The sequence below is a fragment of the Culex quinquefasciatus genome, chromosome 2, assembly GCF_015732765.1.
Source record: "Culex quinquefasciatus strain JHB chromosome 2, VPISU_Cqui_1.0_pri_paternal, whole genome shotgun sequence".
In the NCBI taxonomy this organism is placed as follows: Eukaryota; Metazoa; Arthropoda; class Insecta; order Diptera; family Culicidae; genus Culex; species Culex quinquefasciatus.
In genome coordinates, this window is record NC_051862.1 from 140067043 (window position 1) to 140089052 (window position 22010).

At 36.5% G+C, this 22010-nt stretch overlaps 1 protein-coding gene across 1 annotated transcript in view; it reads left to right on the plus strand.

The window, feature by feature from the left end:
* Nucleotides 1-4552: 4552 nt before the first annotated feature.
* LOC6031792 (carbohydrate sulfotransferase 1) overlaps nt 4553-22010 on the plus strand; it is a 46865-nt gene continuing 29407 nt past the window's right edge. The window contains exons 1-2 of the mRNA XM_001842448.2: nt 4553-5504; nt 8950-9549. Of these exons, the coding sequence (XP_001842500.2) occupies nt 5290-5504; nt 8950-9549 (815 nt within the window). The 5' untranslated portion in view covers nt 4553-5289. The remainder of the gene's footprint in view (nt 5505-8949; nt 9550-22010) is intronic.

The window sequence follows — 22010 nt, forward strand, 5'->3', positions numbered from 1 at the left end:
TTGTTTTCTTTATTATTTACGGTTGTGAGTTGGCGCACGTAGAAAGTTGAGAAAGCTCCATTAGTAACTGTTGGGGGATCGGTTTGTTTCATTTAGGGGTGCCCACCGTATGGCATTGCAGCCAGGCTTAACTGTTCCCGATTATTCAAACGCGTTGACCACATTTTAATAACACAAACAAATATTTGAAACGAATTCCGATGTTAGAAGTTTAATATCAGTGAAAAATCCTTTTCCATGTCTATAAATTTAATGAATTTCTGTACACGGAAAAGAGTTCTATCCAAAATTTAACAATTCAAATTAGCTGGCTTCAAATTGGTGAAACAGTGATTTTTTTGGTTGAATCAGCTAAAATTACAGCTAAATTTACCAACCTGTGATTGGTGAAATAGCTAACCCTGATTGCTGATTTGCTTTCCAAAACTGACAGCCCAAATCAAAATGACAGGAGAGATTTTACCAAAAATAATGGTGTTTCAGCACAATTTTGCGTAATTTTACCAAAAATTAGCTGGAACCGGCAGCATGGATTTTTGACAGGTCATCAGTTCGAGACCAAAACAAAGCATCGTCTTGTATCGTGTTCGATCCTGTTTGAGCCGCTCAGGTCGCGAAGTTTTTGATGGTTATGTGTGCTGTTTGAGTGCAAGTGCAAGTGCAAAAGGTGATAGAATGTGTTGTGTGAGTGAATAAATCAAAAGCCTGGAAGGTTTTCTGCGGATCGGCACCTGAAGGTAAGTTTCAGTAGATAAGGTGAGAAGTTTTTGTGTTGAGAGAAAGTGGTTAGAAGTTGAGCCTCTCGTTATTGTTTGGATGATGCGTAGGTAAAAACATGTACTTAACATAAAGTGGGAGCATCCCTAAACCACGTGAACACTTTGGCAGGGGAAAGGGAGGCTGGCGATTGTCCACAGTATACTTTTTGTATGGACATCTGTCCACCTGGAGGGCGGCGGGTACAGAATGTCTAGACATAGATTGGCCAATGTTTGACAGCTCCGAACAAATAGGGTGCCTAATGCCTTTTAAGCACATCCATAAATATTGTTAAATATTGTTAGAAATGAAGTTAAATTAAGTTCAATTAAGTTAAATTAAGTGAAATTAAGTTTAATCAATTTAAGGTTACTTAAATTAAGTTACATTTGGTAAAATTTAAATAAAAATGTAGAATTCAGTTAAAATCAGTTAAATTGATAAAATTTAGTTAAAATTAGTTAAATTTAGTTTAAATTAGTAAAATTTCGTTAAAATTGATTAAATTTAGTTTAAATTAGTAAAATAAAGTAAAGTTTAGACAAGTTCAATTAAATTTTGTTGAATTAAGATGAATTTAAAAAAAAAATAGTTAAATTAAGCAAAATTTAGTTAAATTCAGATACATTCAGTTGAAATTAGTTATTTTTTGTGTGATTTAGTTGAATTTGCCCAAATTTGGTTAAATTAAGTTGTGTTAAGTTAAATTTAGTAAAATTTAAAAAAAATAGCAAAATTAAGTAACATTAAGCAAAATTAAGTAGAATTAAGCAAAATTAAGTAAAATTAAGCAAAATTAAATAAAATTAAGCATAATTAAGTAAATTATGTAAAATTAAGTAAAATTAAGTAAAATAAAGTAAATTTATGTAAAATTAAGTAAAATAAAGTTAAATTAAGTAAAATTGAGATGAAATTATGTTAAATTCAGTGAATATATGTCAAATTAATTTCAATCAAGTTTAATTAAGTAAAATTAAATTAAATCAGTTAAATTGAGCTTAATTAAGTTGAAAATGGTTATATTTAGAAAAATGTAGTTGAATTTAGGTAAATGTAGATGAATATAGGTAAATGTAAGTACATTTATTCAAATGTTATTACATTTGGCAGAATTCAGTTAAATTTAATGTAATTTGGTAGAATTTAGTTAAATTTAAATTTATTTGGTAAAATTCAGTTAAATTGAGTTTAATTAAGTTAAGTTAGCTTTAATTAAGTTAAAATAAGTTTATTTAAGTTAAATTAGGTTAAACTAAAATAAATTAAGTTAAATTCAATTGAATTAAGTTAAATTAAGTTGAATTAAGTTAAATTAAGTTAAATTGAGTTAAATTAAGTTAAATTAAATTAAGTTAACTTTAATTAAGCTAAAATAAGTTTGATTAAGTTAAATTTAGTTTCATTAAGTTATATTAAGCTAAATTGAGTTAAATTGAGTTAAATTAAGTTAAATTTAGTAAAATTTAGTTAAATTAAGTTAAATTATGTTGAATTAAGTTAAATTTAGTTAAATTTAGCTAAATTAAGATAAATTAAGTTAACTTAAGTTAAATAAAGTTAAATAAAGTCAAATAAAGTTAAATAAAGTTAAATTAAGCTAAATAAAGTTGAATCAAGTTAAATTAAGTTTAGTTAAGTTTAATTAAGTTAAATTAAGTTAAATTAAGTTAAATTAAGTTAAATTATGTTAAATTAAGTTAAATTAAGTTAAATTAAGTTTAATTAGGTTAAGTTAAGTTAAATCAAGTTAAGTTAAATTAGTTAAATTATGTTAAAGTATGTTAAATTAAGTTAAATTTAGTTAAATTAAGTTGGATAAAGTAAAGTTATTTTGTTTAAGTGAAAGTAATTTGATGTTATATTTAAACTTTGTTAAATGCAAAACATAGTTTAATTTTAACATGAATTTACTATAATTTAACCAAAATAACTTTTTGTAAGTTTTTTTTGTATTTTTGTTTTTTTTTTGTATTTTTGTATTTTTGTATTTTTGTATTTTTGTATTTTTGTATTTTTGTATTTTTTATTTTTGTATTTTTGTATTTTTTTATTTTTGTAATTTTGTATTTTTGTATTTTTGTATTTTTGTATTTTTGTATTTTTGTATTTTTGTATTTTTGTATTACTGTATTTCATTTTTTTTTATTTGTCAATAGAATATCGCAACAAAGCCGTACAATTAGGATGATCAACTATAACATAGTTTAAAAGCCTGGAAACTATTGAAACATCCAAAAAACTTGCTGGACTACCAAAAAACGTACCAAGAATAGCGGAAAATCATGCTACACCAGCAAAAGTCTTTTTGAAAATAAAAAACAACTTTACAGGCAGCAAGGGATTTTTAAAAATGATTTCGAAATTACCAGTTGAAACAGTCGAAAAATTAGCTGGACTAACCGAAAAACGAAGCAAGAACAAAAAAGAAACGAGCTAAATCAGCCAAAAGGCTGGGTGAATAATGCGTGCTTTGCAGGCAGAAACGGAGGCTTTTGAAAGAAAACTTGTAGAAATAGTGGAAAAATTAGCTATACCAACCAAAACACCTACCAAGAATAGTGGCAAAGTTGGCTAAACTAGCTAAAAAGATGTGTGAAAATACCTGGCTTCGCAGCCATCAATGGAAAATTTTGAGAATGATTCCAAAAAAACTGGTTGAAACAGCCTAAAAACTCGCTGGGCTAACTATAAAACTTCCTAGAATACCATAAAATCTAGCTAAAATAGCTAACAGACCTTCTCAAAACATACAGCTTTTGAGACTGACAGCATTTTTCCAGCTAGCAAATTAGTAAAATTTACTAAAAAATTAGCTAGATTTATCATTTTTAGGACCTGGATCCAGCTGTCAAATCCAGGAATTTTTTTTAGGATTTCCAGCTAAAAAAAATCGTGGTTGGAAAAACAACCAATTTTTTTAGGGTTTTTAACCGAAAATTAGTAAGATTCACGATAAACCTTCTTTCCGTGTAGTGTCATACCAAAGATGTGATCCCGAATTTATTTTTGCTGGGCAGGTGTAAATATTTTCAAAGTAGTCAGTCAGTCCAGACTCGATTATCCGAAGGCCTCGGAAAAATTCACTTTGGATAATCAAAACTTCGGATAATCGAATCACGAAAAAAAAATTTTTTTTTTCGTTGCCTAATTTTTTATTGTCGAGCTTAAGTATGACCCCTAAACAACGTTAAAGTGATTTAAAACTTTTAAATCCAATATGGCGACCAATATGGCGGTGTTGAAATATTGGAAAAATGCATTATATTATTTAATAGGCAATCAACTATTCAAATTTGACTAAAATGGGGTTGCAGAACTCGAATTTGATGTTTAAAATTGTTCGTGATTCGATTAACCAAAGTCCCATACAAACCTTCGGATAATCGAAACTTCGGATAATCGAGGCTTCGGATAATCGAGTCTGGACTGTATACATAAATGTTTTCATTGACATTTTCCATGACTCAGGCCAAAGTCGAGGGAAGGCAAATTATAAAAATTAAATTTACAAGCCATGGTTTTAAAAATTCAACGAAAACATGGTTTTAAATCTCCATGGTAATTTTGTAACTTTTTGTAATTCAGTAAACTTAGTCGATTCGCACCCGCTTACTCTGTTACCTACTTAGAATTAACCAGCTGTTGAAAGGTTAACGGTCTGTTCAAACATGTTCGTGCCTCGCACAAAGCGGGCAAGCGCAAAAAGGTCTTTTCAGTCTTTTCAGTGTTTCTAGATGGGCGGGCGTTCCACTGACTGACGTTTCTGCTCCGGACGTCAGAAATGCAACTCAAGTCAAAGCGGACGGAAAAAATAACAACATCTCGGAATCGAAAGTCACACAATTCACTTCCATCCGTCGCGCTTTCAACATCGCGGTCGCGGAATAAATTTTTGCTAAACCTGTGTGCTATTAATGTTTCTTTCTTTTCTTTTTTGTCTGTGATTTCGGGTCGTTCGAGTGCTGGAAAGTGGCGTTTCGTTTTTGTGCGGTTTTTTGTGGGTCTGTCGGGAAGTATCCGAACATGGTCCGATGATGGTGTCCAGTGTCTTTGAAACGGGGTGTTAGCTGGGCTACTTGAATAAATTCCCTTGGTACGTGGCTCTACGACCACGGACTTCAATTTGGTGGGGTGGTCTCTAGAGTGGATCGTCGTGTGAAGGATACACCGTACGTATGCTAATGGCATTGCTAAAAGTGAACGTGTGTCTGTCCGTGTTCAAATGAGTCCCCAGCCCAGTGACCACCTATGACGGCGATCGGGCCACTTAAGCTCGGGTGTTGTCGAAAAAAGTTTCGAAGATGATATGAAGAAGTTCTGCTCGGTCCAGAAAAGGGCGTGTTACGTTCTGGACATCCAACCTGGTGGTCTTGTCCAATATCTTGGCCATCAAGCCAGGTGAATAAATGATAGTCAATCGCTCGATGCAACTAACTAAACAGTGAAGAAGAATACCTACCGAAGAGAAGAGCCACCCAGCTGTGGATTGTCAAGTGTGTGTTTCAAAAATACGTGCTGGTTGTTTTTATGGAGAAAGTATTGCCCACCAGCAGCAAACCTAGGCAGCAAGAAACCATGTCGCGTCGCATCAATTTGATCGGAGTATGTGCGGTCAGTGGGTTGTGCATCCTGTTGCTCTTTGCGAGTCACCGGTTTACGTCCAACAACTACGCGACCGAATACTTTAAGCCGCGCGAACGCAACGCCAACCTGCGGCTGCTGAACGCGCACAAGTTCTACGGGTAAGTTAGGCGTAAGCGTAACAGGAAAAAAGGGCGAAAGTTGACTTGGCTCCGGGCTGGGCAGACTGTGTAGAGACTCACAAGAGAAAGGCAAAGGGCCCGTGCACTGGATCAGTTTCAAATTGGGTCATATATGAAAGTAACCGAGCTGCATTGAAGTGCAATGGCTTGTTCCGCGTGACAGTGAGTGCTGTCCGGGGATAGGCAAGCTGAAATATGAAAATTTATAAAAACATTGTTAACTTTGTCAAACATGATATATTTTTAAATTCGAGCACGAGCAAAAAAAATGACATTACAAGCCACGGTTTCAAAATGTGGATGAAGAAAGTGTTTTAAAATAAATTTTACAACTAGTCCAGTTGTTTTGCAATCATTGGTCTTCAAAAACTATAAGTATTGACGAAAACTTGTTTAATGGTTAATTGGTCTTGCATTAAAAGTTTTAAGTCTTTGGTTTTTTTTATTTTGATTGATTTTTATTAACCATTTGAAGATATGTAATTTTTTTTTTGAATGATTTGGCTTTTAAAAATTCAAAAATAAACTATCTCTGTAAAACATTGGCAGAGAAAATTCATTACAATATTAAATTGTCGGTCCGCATTGTTGTAACGGAGATATTCAAAAAATGAAAAATTAGGAAAAAAATATATTTTTGCAATTCCGTCTTGAAACTACTTGCTTTTCCTGTCATTCTTGAACGACGAAATAGCCTACTTTTCTGTACCAAAAATAACAGAATCGAATAGCAACACTTTTCAAAATAAATGCTGAAAAGTTCTACTTTTCAGCACTCAAATGGGTACTGAAAAGTTGAACTTTTCAACACTTGTTTCGAAAAGTAACACTTTTCAACATTTTTTTGATTTAAACGATTTATCAACAAAATACATGAAAATTTGACATAAAATTTCACTCAGTGTGTGTTTTTTGGAATTGCAAAAAATGTTGTATGGAACTCGTTGCAAAACTTGATTTTTTCAGCACTCTTCGTATTTATCCAACTCGGTGAACCTCGTAGGATAAATGTACGACTCATGCTGAAAAAATCCTCTTTTTGCAACTTGTTGCATAAACTACTATTTTAGGTGCTACCCAATCAACTCTAATTTTTCAGTCAATGATGACTTGGAAACTATTGATCTGATTTTCAAAGTAAAAAATACCATTTTGAAATTTCCTTATTTTTCATGACTAATAAAAACGACGAAATAACAAATTTAAAGCTCTTTTGAAATATTAGTCATGATATCAAATATCGTCGATTGCATAATGAGACTAAATGGGTTGCACTTTAAAATACTCTTTTTTTTTGCCTTCCTCACCTCAGTGCGGAAAGGCTTTAAAATCACTCGAAAAATGAACTTCTTTAATTGACCTCGTAGACCCACCTTCACGTATACCTATTGACTCGGAATCAAATTCTGAACAAATGTCTGTGCGTGTGTATGTCTGTAAGTCCGTGCACCCAAAAATATGCACACGATTATCTCCGGACTGGCTGAACCGATTTGGACCGTTTTGGTCTTATTCGATACGTCTTGAGGTCCCACAAGACCCTAGTTAATATTTTGAAGTTAAGTAAAGTACTTCAAAAGTTATGCTAAAAAAATGATTTTTGGCTAAACTTCTGACGATTGTAAAAAGGGTGGTTTTTGTAAGAAACCCCGTCATACTATATATTATTAGAAAGGTATTTGAAAGACCTTTTCAACGCATTCAACATATTGATGATCTGACAACCCAAGTTATGAGCAATTAAGTGATATTTATACACTTTTTTGAGGCCGGATTTCAAATATTTTGATGAAAAAGTTGTCCGGATCTATCATACGACCCATCTTTGGATAGGTAATCAAAATACCTTTCCAACGTGCACAAGAGATTGAAGATCTGAAAACCCTATCAAAAGTTATAAGAACTTTAGTGTTTTCAATACACTTTTTTGAGGACGGATCTCAGATATTTTGATAAAACAAAGTGTTATTTATTATCTTTTTTGAAGCTGTGTAGTGTATTCACTTTCATGACTGCAAAGAAGGCACCAACCACCTAAAGGTGGCTTAAGTAACGTTTTTAAATAAATTTCATTCTTTGAAAGTTCAAATCTCAGTTTAAACAGGTCGGATCGACAATCATTCAACTCAATTCAATTAGATTTATTTCTCTTGTTTAACAAAAAAAAGTTTCTTTAGGTTCTAACTAGAGTTGTAAGGGATCATTTCTGTTGCAAATGAAGAGGGTGCCCAAAAAAATGATCGCCTGCTTCACAAGCGAAAAACTTTTTTAGCATCTGTGCCAATTTTGAGCGAAATTGGATTGATACTCGACCCTAAAGATTTTTCATACAAAACTAACTTTTTTAAATTGCTGATAACTGTTCAGGATCGAGATTTATAACATTAGTATGTTCTACAAAGTTGTAGAGCATTAACATTCCAAAAAGAATCTCACTTTTAGGAATATTTTAATAAAAGTTGTAGAATGTAGTGAACATTGTGGTTTTCATACACTTTTCCGATTTTTTTTCCATTCAAACCTTCGAGTATCATTGGGTAAACATTGACTGTTCAGCGATTGTCCACCTCTATACTCCATAAAAAAAAGATTTGATTTGTATGTAAATTGTCCTCGAGGGGGGGAGGGGGGTCGGAGATACAAAAAAGCGACTACCTGGTTTATGGATGGTCCCTTTGGAGTGTTTTACAATGTTGTGGAGCATAAAATTTACAATGGGAATCTTACTTTTGAGAATAAAAATTGTGTTTTTCTTGTAAATAACATTAAAATTTTCAAAAAAGTCGATCTGTGATAGACAGTATTGGTATTCTCGCGCTCTCGCAAGAAAAAATCCTCTCTCTCAAGTTCTCGCCGTGAGTCTCGTGAGCTGCCGATAGAAACTCATCGATTGCCCCCGCGAGCGCTCGCGGCTAGAGCGAGAACGCGAACGAAAACGCGAGCGCGATCGAGAAGAGAAAAGTACTACAAGTTCTGTACCCCGCGAGCGAGCGAGAAATGCTTTCCTTCTTCTCGCTCGAATTCCAACACTGGTGGTAGATTTCACCAACTTTTTTTAATTTCGGCTTCCATCTTTTCTTTATTGCGCAGTATCTCAATAGAATTAACCGATAAAGCGAATCATCGCACCGCTGCTTAGCACGCGTATTAATTACTGCTCTTTCTGTGTGGTTTAAACCGAAATTTATTCAGGCCAACCAATCTAAGCTGGCAAAAACTAGTACAATTTTGTTGCAAAAAGAATCTAATAGAGAGAGAGAGTTGTAGAGCATCTTACCCGTTCTTAATTCCACTTCGCTTTTTCGTGCGTGGGTGCCGGCCGATAAGATCGCACAACTAACTGCTGGACCGTTTGCTTGCTTTGAACTTGGATAGTGTTTTGAACTCGTTCTCTTCTTTTCTCTTGTTTTCGTTTCACAAACAGCTCAAAGTCATTCAGCGGGCCCTCGTACGATACGAACCCGCCCGTACCGACGCCGCAGAACTCGACCGTAACGATCGAGGATGTCCTCAACTACCAGCGGTCCCGGATAGCGGACGAGATGGCCGAGTTCGAGTACCCGAACGGGGCGTACAGCAACGAGGCGACCAAGCTGGCTGACATGACGCCGGAAACGGGCGGGACGCCCATCCGGAGCATCATCATTACGACGTGGAGATCGGGGTCCACATTTTTGGGGGACATCCTGAACTCGATGCCTGGCAACTACTACCACTACGAACCGCTGCTCGACTTTGACATCGTGCAGATCCGGGGTCCGCCGAACGATCGGATCGCGATCCACAACCTGAGAAATCTGCTCAAGTGCGATTACACCGAGATGGAGAACTATCTCGAGTTTGGCAAAACGCACAACTATCTGTTCAGCCACAATACGCGCCTCTGGCGACACTGCCGGCTCTTTCCGAACTTTTGCTACGACCCCAAGTTCCTCGGCCCTTTCTGCCAGCTGTTCCCGATGCAGAGCATGAAGGTGGTCCGCCTCCGGGCATCGCTCGTCACGCCACTGCTCGAGGATGAAAGGTAAGTCAAAGCTTCAACTTGCTGTTCTGTTTTTTTTTTTTGTTTTTCGAGGGAGCTCGACAATTTAAGTCAGGCAGGACGGATTGAGGTGTTCACGAACTGTGTGCATTTCGTGGAGCTCATGTTTTGGCATGAAGTTGCCAAATCGATACACTTTCCCAAGAGGTGTGTGTGTGTATGTAACACGTGTGCAACCTATAGCCACGACTTCGCACTGGCCAAGTCGGCTTGCAGGAAAAGTGGGACGTCGTGGCGGGCAGTTTTTTTTGGGTCATTGCGGGGCCTTAATTGGATTAAATGTTTCATAACCCTCGCGCTTTCGAAAGGTTGCACTCCACGGAACACATGCTCTGACTTTTGCCCGGTTCAACCGTTTTTTGAACTCCACAACCACCCATCGTAATTCATATGGCGGGAAGTTACCGAAAGGAAGTGACTAAAAAGTTCAAATGATGCCCGCTTCATGGTGGTTTGTGGAGAAAGTAAAGTGGGCAACTTCCGACGAATGCATGAGTTTAGCTAAAATGTATTTCATAAATTCCAAAGGACAATGTTTTTGTGAAAGTTTTCAGCAAGGATAACATATTTAAATGTAACTATTACAAACATTTATCAATAACACATCTCATTGCAGACGTTTTCCTAATTTTAACAACCCTTTTTTGATTTTTTTTAGGTGTGCAAAAATACATTCTTCAATTTTTATTATAGAGGTCTGCACGTTTATGCTAGACAAAACAACCCGTGCAACAAAGCTTGCCTAATACGAAACAGGGTTCAATGTCTTTTGTGTTGCGTGACATTAAACATCTTTTGATATTAAAAAAAGTGCCCTTGAGCCATTTCTTATCACCCTTGAACGTTGTATTAGACGAAATGGCTTGTTTTCAAAGTGGAACATTATGCACCGCACCATGGAAAGGCAGTCAAAAAACAGATGTTTTTAAAGTGCATAAAAAATAGTTTCAAGTAAATTTTTTATCAAACAAGATTATTGTTAATCAAGGGAACAAACATTCCAAAGAATAAGACTTCTGAGCAATTCTCTGAGATTACGGTCATTCGATTTTTTTTGTAGGCCGTTATGCCTAAAGAAGCCATTTTGCATCATTAATTTGTCCATATAATGAAAATTCAAAAATCTGTATCTTCTGAAGAATTTTGTTGATCAATTTCGTGTCTTCAGCAAAATTGTAGGTATGGATAAGGACTACACTGAAAAAATGATACAAGGTAAACAAAAATTGATGATTTTGCCTTCCTCACTGAGGTAAGGCTATAATCCTGCTCTAAAATTGAACTTTTTATTTAAAGCTCGAAAACCCACTGTGATGTATACATATCGACTCAGAATCGAAAACTGAACAAATGTCTGTGTGTATATGTGTGTGTAAGTGACCAATAATGTCACTCAGTTTTCTCAGCACTGATATTTTCCAAACCAGTCGCATTCGTCTTGGTTTAGGGTCCCATACGGTGCTATTGAATTGTTTGAAGTTTCGATAAGTAGTTCAAAAGTTATGTATAAAAATGTGTTTTCGCATATTTTCGAAAGTCGAATAAATGGCAATAAACTGAACAAAACATACATCGTTAGTTAGGCAATTGAAAGACATTTCCAACGAGTCCAAAACATTGATAATCTGGCAACCCTGTCTCAAGTTATGACCACTTCCGTTATATCTGTGTACTTATTTTTCTGTATCTTAAAAAAATGCTGAAATATGTGTCCAAACAACTCATATTACCCATTGTTGGTAAAAAGTGAGGAAGGCATCAACCACATAGGTGGTTTAAGTTAGTTATTACTTTCACTTTTTGTCACTAAAACTTGATTTGCAAAAAAAAACACTATTTTTATTTTTTTATTTTTTGATACGTTTTAGGGGATGCCAACTTTTCAAAAATTTCCAGAATGTGCAAAAAATCCTAAACCGAGCTATGAATTTTTGAATCAACACTGATTTTTTCAAAAAATCGAGTATTGGTCGCAAAAATGTTTCAACTTCATTTTTCGATTTAAAATCGAATTTGCAATCAAAAAGTACTTTGGTGGAATAGCATATCATAGCATTGGTGTCTACCCGTAGTTGTTACTCTGTTATTGACCAGGACCTCCAAGAATTGCTCCGTGGACCACAGATGAAGAGTAGGAACCAATCATCACCACTTCGCAACTTTCAAGTGTCCCTATCATGCTAGTCAATCACAGCGCCGGCCACGACCAGTGGTAAGACACGGGGAAGTGGATGGGAATTTTTAGTCCGATACTTGAGTGATGAAGACCGCTAAATCGGCTGCGTCTTCGACAAAGTATCACGCGAGATTTGAGGGGGTTAGTAAGATGGGTGTGAAGCCAGGATTCACCGTGGTAAGTGATGCGGCCGGTCATAGTTATTTGAAGTCCCTTATTCTTCGTATGTTCTTAGATTCACCTTGAAAGCTTTCCAAATCGGTTCACCAAGCTTTTTTGGTGAATTCTGGTGTGTTGAATGTTCAATATTCGCCTTACGAGTCCCAAAGGACGGGGGGTCGAACCCCGCTTGAAAATAGTCACAGTTGTTATTTTTTTTAAATTACTGTTTGCCCACTTTTGTAAAAAATATTTTTGAAAAGGAGTCAGATTTGCGATTCCTTTCCGTAGGGTCGTAGAATTTTCGCGTCCGCCGTCGGTGTGTTTTTCGTTTTTTTGGCGTGCGTGTGTGCGTGTGAAGGTGCGGCTGGCTTTGGCTGTCCCGATGACAGTTGAGCCAGTCAGATTTGCGATTCCTTTCCGTAGGGTCGTAGAATTTTCGCGTCCGCCGTCGGTGTGTTTTTCGTGTTTTTCGTTTTTTGGCGTGCGTGTGTGCGTGTGAAGGTGCGGCTGGCTTTGGCTGTCTCGATGACAGTTGAGCCAGTCGGATTTGCGATTCCTTTCCGTAGGGTCGTAAATTTTTTCGCGTCCGCCGTCGGTGTGTTTTTTCGTTTCTTTGGCGTGCGTGTGTGCGTGTGAAGGTGCGGCTGGCTTTGGCTGTCTCGATGACAGTTGAGCCAGTCAGATTTGCGATTCCTTTCCGTAGGGTCGTAAGAATTTTCGCGTCCGCCGTCGGTGTGTTTTTCGTTTTTTTCGCGTGCGTGTGTGCGTGTGAAGGTGCGGCTGGCTTTGGCTGTCCCGATGACAGCTAGCCAGTTTGATTTGACCCTATCAACACCCTATCATACCATTTCAGCTCGATACACATCGAAACTCGTCGTTCGCACCGTTAATCAGTACCTCACTAAACATCAATCATTTAAAACTCGTAAAATCATCTCAAGTTAAAAGTTACATTGTTTAATCCTTCATTCTTTAATTACAAATGATTTTTGTTCTATCTTTCCACAGCCGGCTGTCTAAGACTAGACCATTTCATTTAAAATTTAACAACCGATAAACGGGAAATGTCTCATCCGCAGCATCCGATTGTTTGCCTTGAGAATAATATATAATACCTTTCACCAAACACTATGATTTTGGGTCGCATCATCATCTTCTATGATGAATCCTGACCAAACACCCTATCCTACTAACAAGTTTTCAGGTTCCTGGCGCTCGTGGGGTGTAAGCACAGAGTAAATCAGCTGCCCTAGTAGCAACCTGCGCTAACTAACATTCCCGTCCCTTAAAATCGAGGTCTACAAACTGACATGGCGGGCGCCGTTGGTGGCCAATGACTGTTACCTATTCGCAACTGATCTAGCTTTAGCAATCATGGTGTTTTATCTTTTCAGCGCATTCATACATGCTGTTGATAAGGGAAACACCACTAGATCGTCGAAGCCTATAATCAGTAGTGCTGAAAGGATATTACGGTTCTGTTCAGCAACGGAGGGGCAACCATGGGTGATCTCTCATGCTCATGCTCATGCTCATGCTTTTGTAAAAAATATTTTTGAAAAGCTAAGAAAATTCTCTACATTTTGCTTTATTAAACTTTGTTGATACGACCCTTAGTCACGAACGAACGGATATGACAGGGGGTTTCAAAAAGTGAAGCTTTTATTTCTTCTTGGCGCAAACCTGCGCAAGCGAGATCGCTTGTGGGTCATTCCATCTCAACTGTGCACGAAAAAGTGCAAATTTGAAAATTACCCTCTCCGATCCTGCTCAAATTTGGCAGAGCTGTTGATACCGTCAAAACATGCAAGAATCCCGAATTTCATCCAAATCGGACCACCGCCTCCATTTTTGTACCTCCCCAAAAAATCGACTTTTTGGCGATTTTTGACCAACTCCCTAGTTTCAAACGACGATAGCTCAGGAACCACTAATCTTAGAAGGTCGGTCTTAGAATCAATTTTGAAGGAAATTGGACGTAGAATCCATTTCCGTGATAAAAATGTTGATTTATTTATTTTTTCTACCTGTATTGCGCAATTGAAAACTTTAAACGGCTGTATCTCAAAACACCCCAACTTATTTTTTTTATTTGACCTCACCATCGTGTTCCCCGGCCAATTTTACATAAGAATCACTTATTGACAGAAATGAATATGTTTCGCTCCAGAGATATCGAATTTTAAAGTTTTATGTTTTCGAGATTACCTACATCTGATGTAGTGTAATATGTAATCATTCGCCGTATCTGCTAGAAGCACACAGGCGGACTGATCAACAACTGCTACCTGGTCATTTATTGAAATAATATTTCATCATAAATAATCTTTATCAAATTGGGCAAAAATTTGAGTAAAAAAGATGACTGTTTTTAGTACCGTAAAATTGCTGAATATTTTAATTAATTATGGCATAAGACATTTTGAGTAATCATGCGTAATTTGGTCTGACATGGGGCGTCGTGGTTTTTTTCCTAGCCGTCATAGCATACTAAGGACAATGCGATGCTTTTGAAGGATGAATCGTTGATTTTGGAGACACCGGACACTCGGATTCCTTCTGGAATGTGTTCATTGGACCATCCCCTACACACCTGTCTTTATTCCGAGTGAATCCATGTTGTCCCCAGACCTGTAGGAACGATTGAACGAAAAGCACAAAAATCCCATAGTAATTTCCATGTAAACTTCAAATGCTGGGGACAGGCCAATTCTCAACCAAATGGGCTGATATTTGGCATGAGAGTCCTTATGGGTATCCTCTACAAGGGGAACCACTGTTTTTCGTAATCTTAGAACTTTTTTTGTTTGGTTGAAACACCCTAATGTACAAACAACCCCTACACATTTCAAGCAGATTGGATAGGTCCAAACGACGTCGAATGTTCCTGAAGTTCTGGGCGAGCTGTGATATAAGGTAAACCAAACAAAACAGTTATGGTTTTCGCCCTATTCTTTTCCTAGATCTAAGATTTTGAAACTAAAAAGGTACAAAGTCGGTATCTGTATCATTCATAGTTGTAAGGAAAATCCAAATCTTCATACAAGCACAACAAAAACCAAACTGTAAAATGCTGTCTCGAAAAATGTAATTGAATTGAAAGGTGATAAATCCATAGATCATTTTCATCAAAGTGAGATCCAACTTCAAAAAGGTATGCCATTAATATTTGAATGCTCATAACTTTCGAAAGGATTGTCGGATCTTCAAACTCGAAGCTCGATAGAAAGGTACCGCTCCCGAAATAAAATCAACATTTCGGGTTTTCTAAACAAAGCCGATATGCATACGTGAAGGTGGGCCTAAAGGAGGTCGAATTAAAGAGTTAATTTTTCGAGTGATTTTATAGTCTTTCCTCAGTAAGAAAGGTAAAAACATTCTCAAGATATCGATGTTTGAAAATTTATTGTACCATTTGTATGAAACTTCACGAAGAATTGAAATAAATTAAAAAATTAATTAAAAGAAAAGCATTCTGATTTCTTGTTGTATTTTTAGAAGGTTATACTTAGGGGAGAGTGGGGAGACTTGATCCCCTTTTTTGTGTATCGCACATATCTCTGTCGATTTCTTCTAAAACTATGATCTTTTTGCATGAATCGAAAGCTTAAACATTCAACTATGTTTGGCTGATAAGGGTATTTCATCAGATAAACTCTTCGAATCATGCCAAACGTTTTAAAAAACTATTTTAAACCAGTATTTCCAAAATGATGGGGGTAAAAAATATTTTTTGAATAATGTTTGAGTGTTTTCTATTCTTATCAAAACAAAGAAAAAAGATCTCTTGGAAGTTTTTTGCAGTACTTTTTAGAAAAATGTGTGTAACTCAATCCAAACATTTTTTAATTTTTTTCTTTGTTTTCTACAATGAGTTTTAGTCAATTTCGCACAACTTTCTAGAACAAAGCTAATTGTTTTACCCACATGCTGACAAGATACAGGCTTGGGATCAAGTGTCCCCGGGGATCAAGTCTCCCCACTCTCCCCTAGTCGTAGAAAAAACTTTAAATCGACTTTCTGCCGTTTCGTGCCGGCTGACAATAACAAATAGTCGTTCGCTTTAATGTTCTTCCCGATTATGGGAAAAGTTGTAAAACGGATACAATAATTTTAGGTTCTACACCGCAATCAACAAGCCATATTGCTCGCTGCTCGGATGGCAAAGGTTGAATGCGGTGGCTGGCTTTTTTTATCGTTTATCTCAATCTGATACGAGTGCACCCCGTCATACAGGCAAACCCCCGAGTCAAGTCAAGTTGGCGCACTGTTAATTGATCGTTACAAACGACGACAGTGATCCTCCCACCTAGATTCACCCCACCTTGGCCACCCCAACAAAGTTGGAATGCATTCAAACACAGCAACAACAAAACGATGATCGTTCCGCTGCAATTCCGCACCGTGCACTTGGACTGCTAAATAATGCAATAAATTCGCTGGGAGGAGGGGATGTGACCGGGATTCAAAGTGCCAGCCAAATGGCACAGAAAGATGCACCACAGACAAATAGAAAGGTAATTCTAATGTTTGGTTCTTTGAAAGTGCAGTTTTCTTCTTTTTAAATTAAAAACTGCACATAAACTTGAAAGTCAAATTTAACCACATAATTTGTGAAGAAATCCTGACTTTTTAAACATCTAATTGTTGATGAATTCACGCTGCAGCAGTTATCTACATCATCTTAATTCCTCTTGCCATTGTAGCGACTCCCATACTACCTATACTCAACAACAAAACATACGTCATCGGTAGGCAAAAAAAGAAGTGCAGTATCTGCATTGCAACATTTATATTGGGGGTGCATTAGTAGAGCTTACCTTTAATGCATTGAACACATGCGATGACAGCAGAGATGTTTTTTTCGGCAGGTGGTTTAGTTGAAATAGTGGATCCTTGAGGGACGATTAGCTAATTTTGATAATTTTAAGCCTGTTAGTAGGGGAACAGCATGTAACTCCATCGTGCATCTAATGTTGATATATCATCACTTTGACGTTCAATTACAGCTTCTAAAAGGAGTGTTTAACTGAAACCGAGTGATAGATAGCTCAGTAGGAAGTGAGCAAGCAGGGGTTTATCAATAGTTTAGCAAAAATAAAAAAAAGGTTAATTAGTGAAAATCATCACATTCGATAGAATTCGGACCGAGTCCTTTATCTACAAAGCATCATAAAATTGCCTAATTCCGTCTTTTAAAGCAAATTTTTATTTTGATCGTCTGACAACTAGGCTCAAAAACATTGAACAAAAATGAATCATACTTTTATGATTATAACGTTGGTTATATTCCTGCAAGTTCTGCGCACACCTCGCGTCCCACTTCAGATATGAAACGACCCAAGACCGCATGCATAGTTGAGTCAGAGTCAAAAGCATAGCAAACGACGAACCGGTTCTCTCGACCTAAGTTACCCTCTACCTTCCATCTGAGAAGGCACACGACTTTCGCATGTCTTGTAGCCCCTCTGTTAAAGCACACACTTTTGCGTTTACGATTTTGCCATGCCAGCCAGTGTTGCCAAAGGGTAGATTCCCGTGAAAGGTCGTAAAATTGTCCACCAGGGAGAGATAGCTGGGCCATATTTTGTAATGCCATTATAAGTTTGCTCCAACGGAGCAAAGTTTGCCTTCTGATGCTTTCGCGGCCCAAATCGAAGGAATTTTGGGGCTGAAGTTGAGCGTAAACGGGCAGTGTAAACTTTGGATCCACCTCAACGTTATCTAGCTTGGGGCATGGATCATTTGAAGGAATCTTGTCTGGTGATTATGACCAGATGGTCGCAAAAACTTGTGTAACTACTTGCACTTTTTACACAAAGTAACTTTGTTCTCATTAATAGTATTGAAATCTGGGAAAATAAGGTATTACTTAATGTTTTGCACTTAGTGATTTAAATTTCTTTTAGTCGACCCATATTCGCGAAACTTTTTTTGCCTTTGCAGCCCAAACTCACATTGATCCACTTTCTATTCCTGCCACGAAAAACCTATTCTTTAGAGCCCTCCAGGGGGAAACCACTTGCCAGCGAGTCGTCATAAATCTCGTCCAACGTGCCTCACTCGATCCAATATAACTCAGAGCTGCGGCCCGGAAACGTGTTCGGTGCAGATGATGCAGCTTTTTGGTCTAACGTAAATCATGAAAAAAAAGTATTTCAGATTCGTACTGAATTTATGTTTTGACAAATGAAAACATTTTATTTAAGAGTGTATTTTGAAAAGCTACGAGAACAGACGTTTCATCAAACCTGAATAAAATTTAAAATACGATTTTATCCGCCTTTAAAAGAGTTTGATAAGTTTGATATTAATTTGCGGATTTTAAAGAATCATCTAATCTTGTTAGATATGAATTACAATTACCGATCTAACGATATTTCACATGATGTTCAGCGGCGCTGTATTGAGAGGGTAGCTAAACATGATTATCCATTACAATGGCAATCGATGCCAAAACCAAGTTTAAGTGGAGCTTGGAGATACAATTAAATTGCATTTCGTCTTCTCATCTACTGCTATGACTGGTTTGACGGACTGGGTGTAAACTCGATTCTAGTCTAACCTCCGAGTCCATATGTAATTGTTTGAAATTTTACATACACTCTGGTTGACCATCCATGGTTTGTGTACTTTTGCTAAATTCCTTTAAAAGATTTGTAAAATATTTGCAACGAATTTGAATATTTGAATAAATTAAAAAAAATCAAAATGTTCTAAAACATATTCCAAGGAAGGATAATGCCAATGTTCGCATAAGTTTCCATAATGAATTTTCATCAGTCAAAGATGCACGGGGAAGGGGCGCCGAATCAGCAGAGAAATTTTCCTGGTTCGATTTTGCTGATATTAGCTAAAAACATCCACCAGCTTAGCTCTGCTGGTTCGTTTTCGCTAATCATTGTCAAAAATATCTCGACGCTGTCATGCTATCATGTTGTAGGTTGCTTCATGACGTTCCGAGAAAAATGCGTTTTAATGTTTGACCATGAATAAACAAAAACTAGGGTATTTGAACCATCAGTGTAGACTCTAGTAGAGCCACTTTTTATTTTTTTTTTCAATATTTTAAGCACTTTTTCATAACCCTTTGTACAAAACAATGAGACCTGAATATTGACTATTTATTTCATCAGTTATTTGTTTTTGAGCAGAAAAATAGCCATTTAAAAAAAATCCTGTTATGGACCCCCTTTTCCTATAGTGGACCCGGGTCCATAATCCGATTGTGGACCCGGGTCCACTTTAGGAAAACTGTTATTTTCATATCAAATTTAACCGATATTTGGTGTTTTGATGCATGGTAGAGGTCTAATGATAGATATAATGAATAAAAGATGGGTTTTTCATCATAAACAAATGTTAACAAATTTGACTTAAAACAACGAAAAACCTAACAGATATTTAAACACATATATTTCCGAAAAAAACATTTCTCCATATTAATCACATTAATAGTTGACCGAAACAAAACAATAGATTTGTTTACAATTGCTGATAAAACTAGGCATGTTTATTTTCAAAAAATGTTTTGTTATTGATTTATTATTATAAAATATCATTTCAAACTTTAATTATGATGCTTCAGTTAAATACAATTTACTATAGTTTTTCATTAGTTATATATTCTTACGGCTTCAGCATTTTTGGTACTTTTAACATGAAATAGCTATATTTATACTCATAATTGAAAAAAAATATACAATAAGGTTGATTATAACAAGCATTTATTGTATGTTTAAGAGAAACTTTTGCTTAAATACACAGTTTTCTTCATATTTAATGGTTAAATTAACAGGGGTCCACTTTTGGAAAAGTTTGGATTTTCGTTGTTCTATATTGGACCCCCCTAATTTTTGCTCGAAAATGAGCAGTTCTTCGCTTTATTTAAGTATTGTTCCTTATTTCGACTTACTGAATCAAAAAATAACCAGTCAATAAATGATTGGAAAGTTAATTCAATCATAAAATAGAAATGCTGTTTTGTTGTGAAAATGCTAGCGGCCATGACTGATTTCAGATGTCAAATTCAAAACACTTAGTATTTTGGCGAAAATGACAATTCAATGTCAGTCAACATTGTTTTAAATGATGCTGAACATGCCAACTCAAAGATTTGCAGACAAAAACACGCTTGAAATTGTGATTTTATTGATTTTTTCATCAAAAACCCTCCACTATAGGAAAGGGGTCAACTAATGGATTAGATACCCTAGAGCACGCAATGTAAACTATAACAAACACGTTTTGTTTGGTTGAGCATTGCCCCGAAGGTTGGTTGAATTTGGTTGCCGGAGTTCCGAGTTATAATTGAAAATGTTTACGCTAGTCGAGCTTGTCAAACGCGTTCTGTCCTGAAATCCCTTTGGCCAAATGTCGCACTTACATCAATTTCTAGACTGTGTCAAGATAGCACGACAAGATTGAAACTTCTTTCATATGACGAGTGACAAAAAGGCACGGAGCATTTTTGGTTTTTGTTGAATATCTCAGGATTGAAATCGAATTTTGGGGATCTGTAAAGGTCAAAAGATGAGGCATTGTGAGCTGCACAAAATGGCGTTCTTAACTCACTTTGGGTCAAAAGGCACGTACGACAAGTTAGCACGACGGTGACGAGATCTGACAGCAACGAATTTAGCGCAATTTGTCGCTGTTTTCAGCGTAGTTCTCTACTGCTCTGTCAGAAATTCTAATGTAAGGAGTAGCTGCAGAAATGACAGCTGTCATTCACATCTCAGAAGTCCCATATGCATTTTCATCACTTTTTTGTTACGAATGCAGTTTGGTTCAAAGTGGTGTGCTCTTTCCGAATAATACACCAAAAATATCATGTACTTTGTTAAAGAAATCTGGAGGCAATCCAGTTTTTTTTTTGTGAAAACACGTAGCCTTATGTGAGGGACAAACTTGCCTTGCGTTTTTCTAAACTTGTTGTTTTTTGTATTTGTTTATGCGAACATGGGCACATAGTGCATATAAGAATTGGGTACATTGTTTGAATTTCAACCCAATTGTAATGGTTTAAATATCTTGAAACATTTAAATTAAAAAAAAACTGTGGTTTCGTAAGCTTCATAAAAATTTGAACAAATTTTAAAAGCTTTGCGGAAAGGCAACCATTTTAAAGTTGTGTATGTTGTGTATGTGTTGTTCATAGTCATCGATGCTGGAACTCAAGTTTCCGTGCATCAAATGTACAATATTGTTTGCACCGCGCGCATATACCCGCACTAAGTAAACAGTAATTAACAATTGAGCGTCAATGTGTCAAAATCATTATCGATCGCATACAGCGCCGACGAATGAAGTTCAATGGAAGTGAACGTACCGGACATACGGCGAAGCTTGGTTTGCTTGTCCGAACGACCGGTGTTTTTTTTTAAATTTTCGACTTGAGCAGCTGGTTCTTCTGCTTTTTTTTAAGCTCATCGATCGGCATTAGCCGCCGGCATTTGAGGTGGTGGATGATGATGGCCTAGATGGGGAGGATTCGTATTTGGATGTCAAGGTGTAGATTTGAGAGGTGGGGGGTCACGAGATGGAGAAGTGCGCGGGTACTTGGAGAGGAAATTGATTGGTGTTTGCCGAGAGAGCATCGGTTTGTACCACCACACAGACCGCACCGCCGACGGTCTCAGTCGTGACAGGTTTCAATCCAGTTATTGGGTAATTGCGTAGTCATATTCTGGAAGCAGCATGTTATCGATCAAACCAGCCGTGTCAGGCTGGCTCAAATGCAGTAAGGTTTTGAATCGTGTTTACAGTTTTGTTTTTTCCTGCGAGAAGCTCTTGCCGTGATGATGATTGTCCTTGAAGATAAAAACTTAACAGGATAACGTTAGCATTATTCTCTCTTAGCATATCAACTTTTAGTCAACTCAGTGATAAGATTTCACTGGATCCGATGTATTACTTTAAATAGAAATCGTTAAAAAAAATTAAATTGTTAAATTGGTTTATATGAACCGTTTTGTGAAGATTATTAATAAAAATTCAAGTTTCATCTAAATTGGTCCATACAGTTAAAAGTTATAAGGAAAAACGTTGAATTCAAGATTAACTGTAAGTTGGTAGCATTACTTGAGAAAACATTATTTTAACT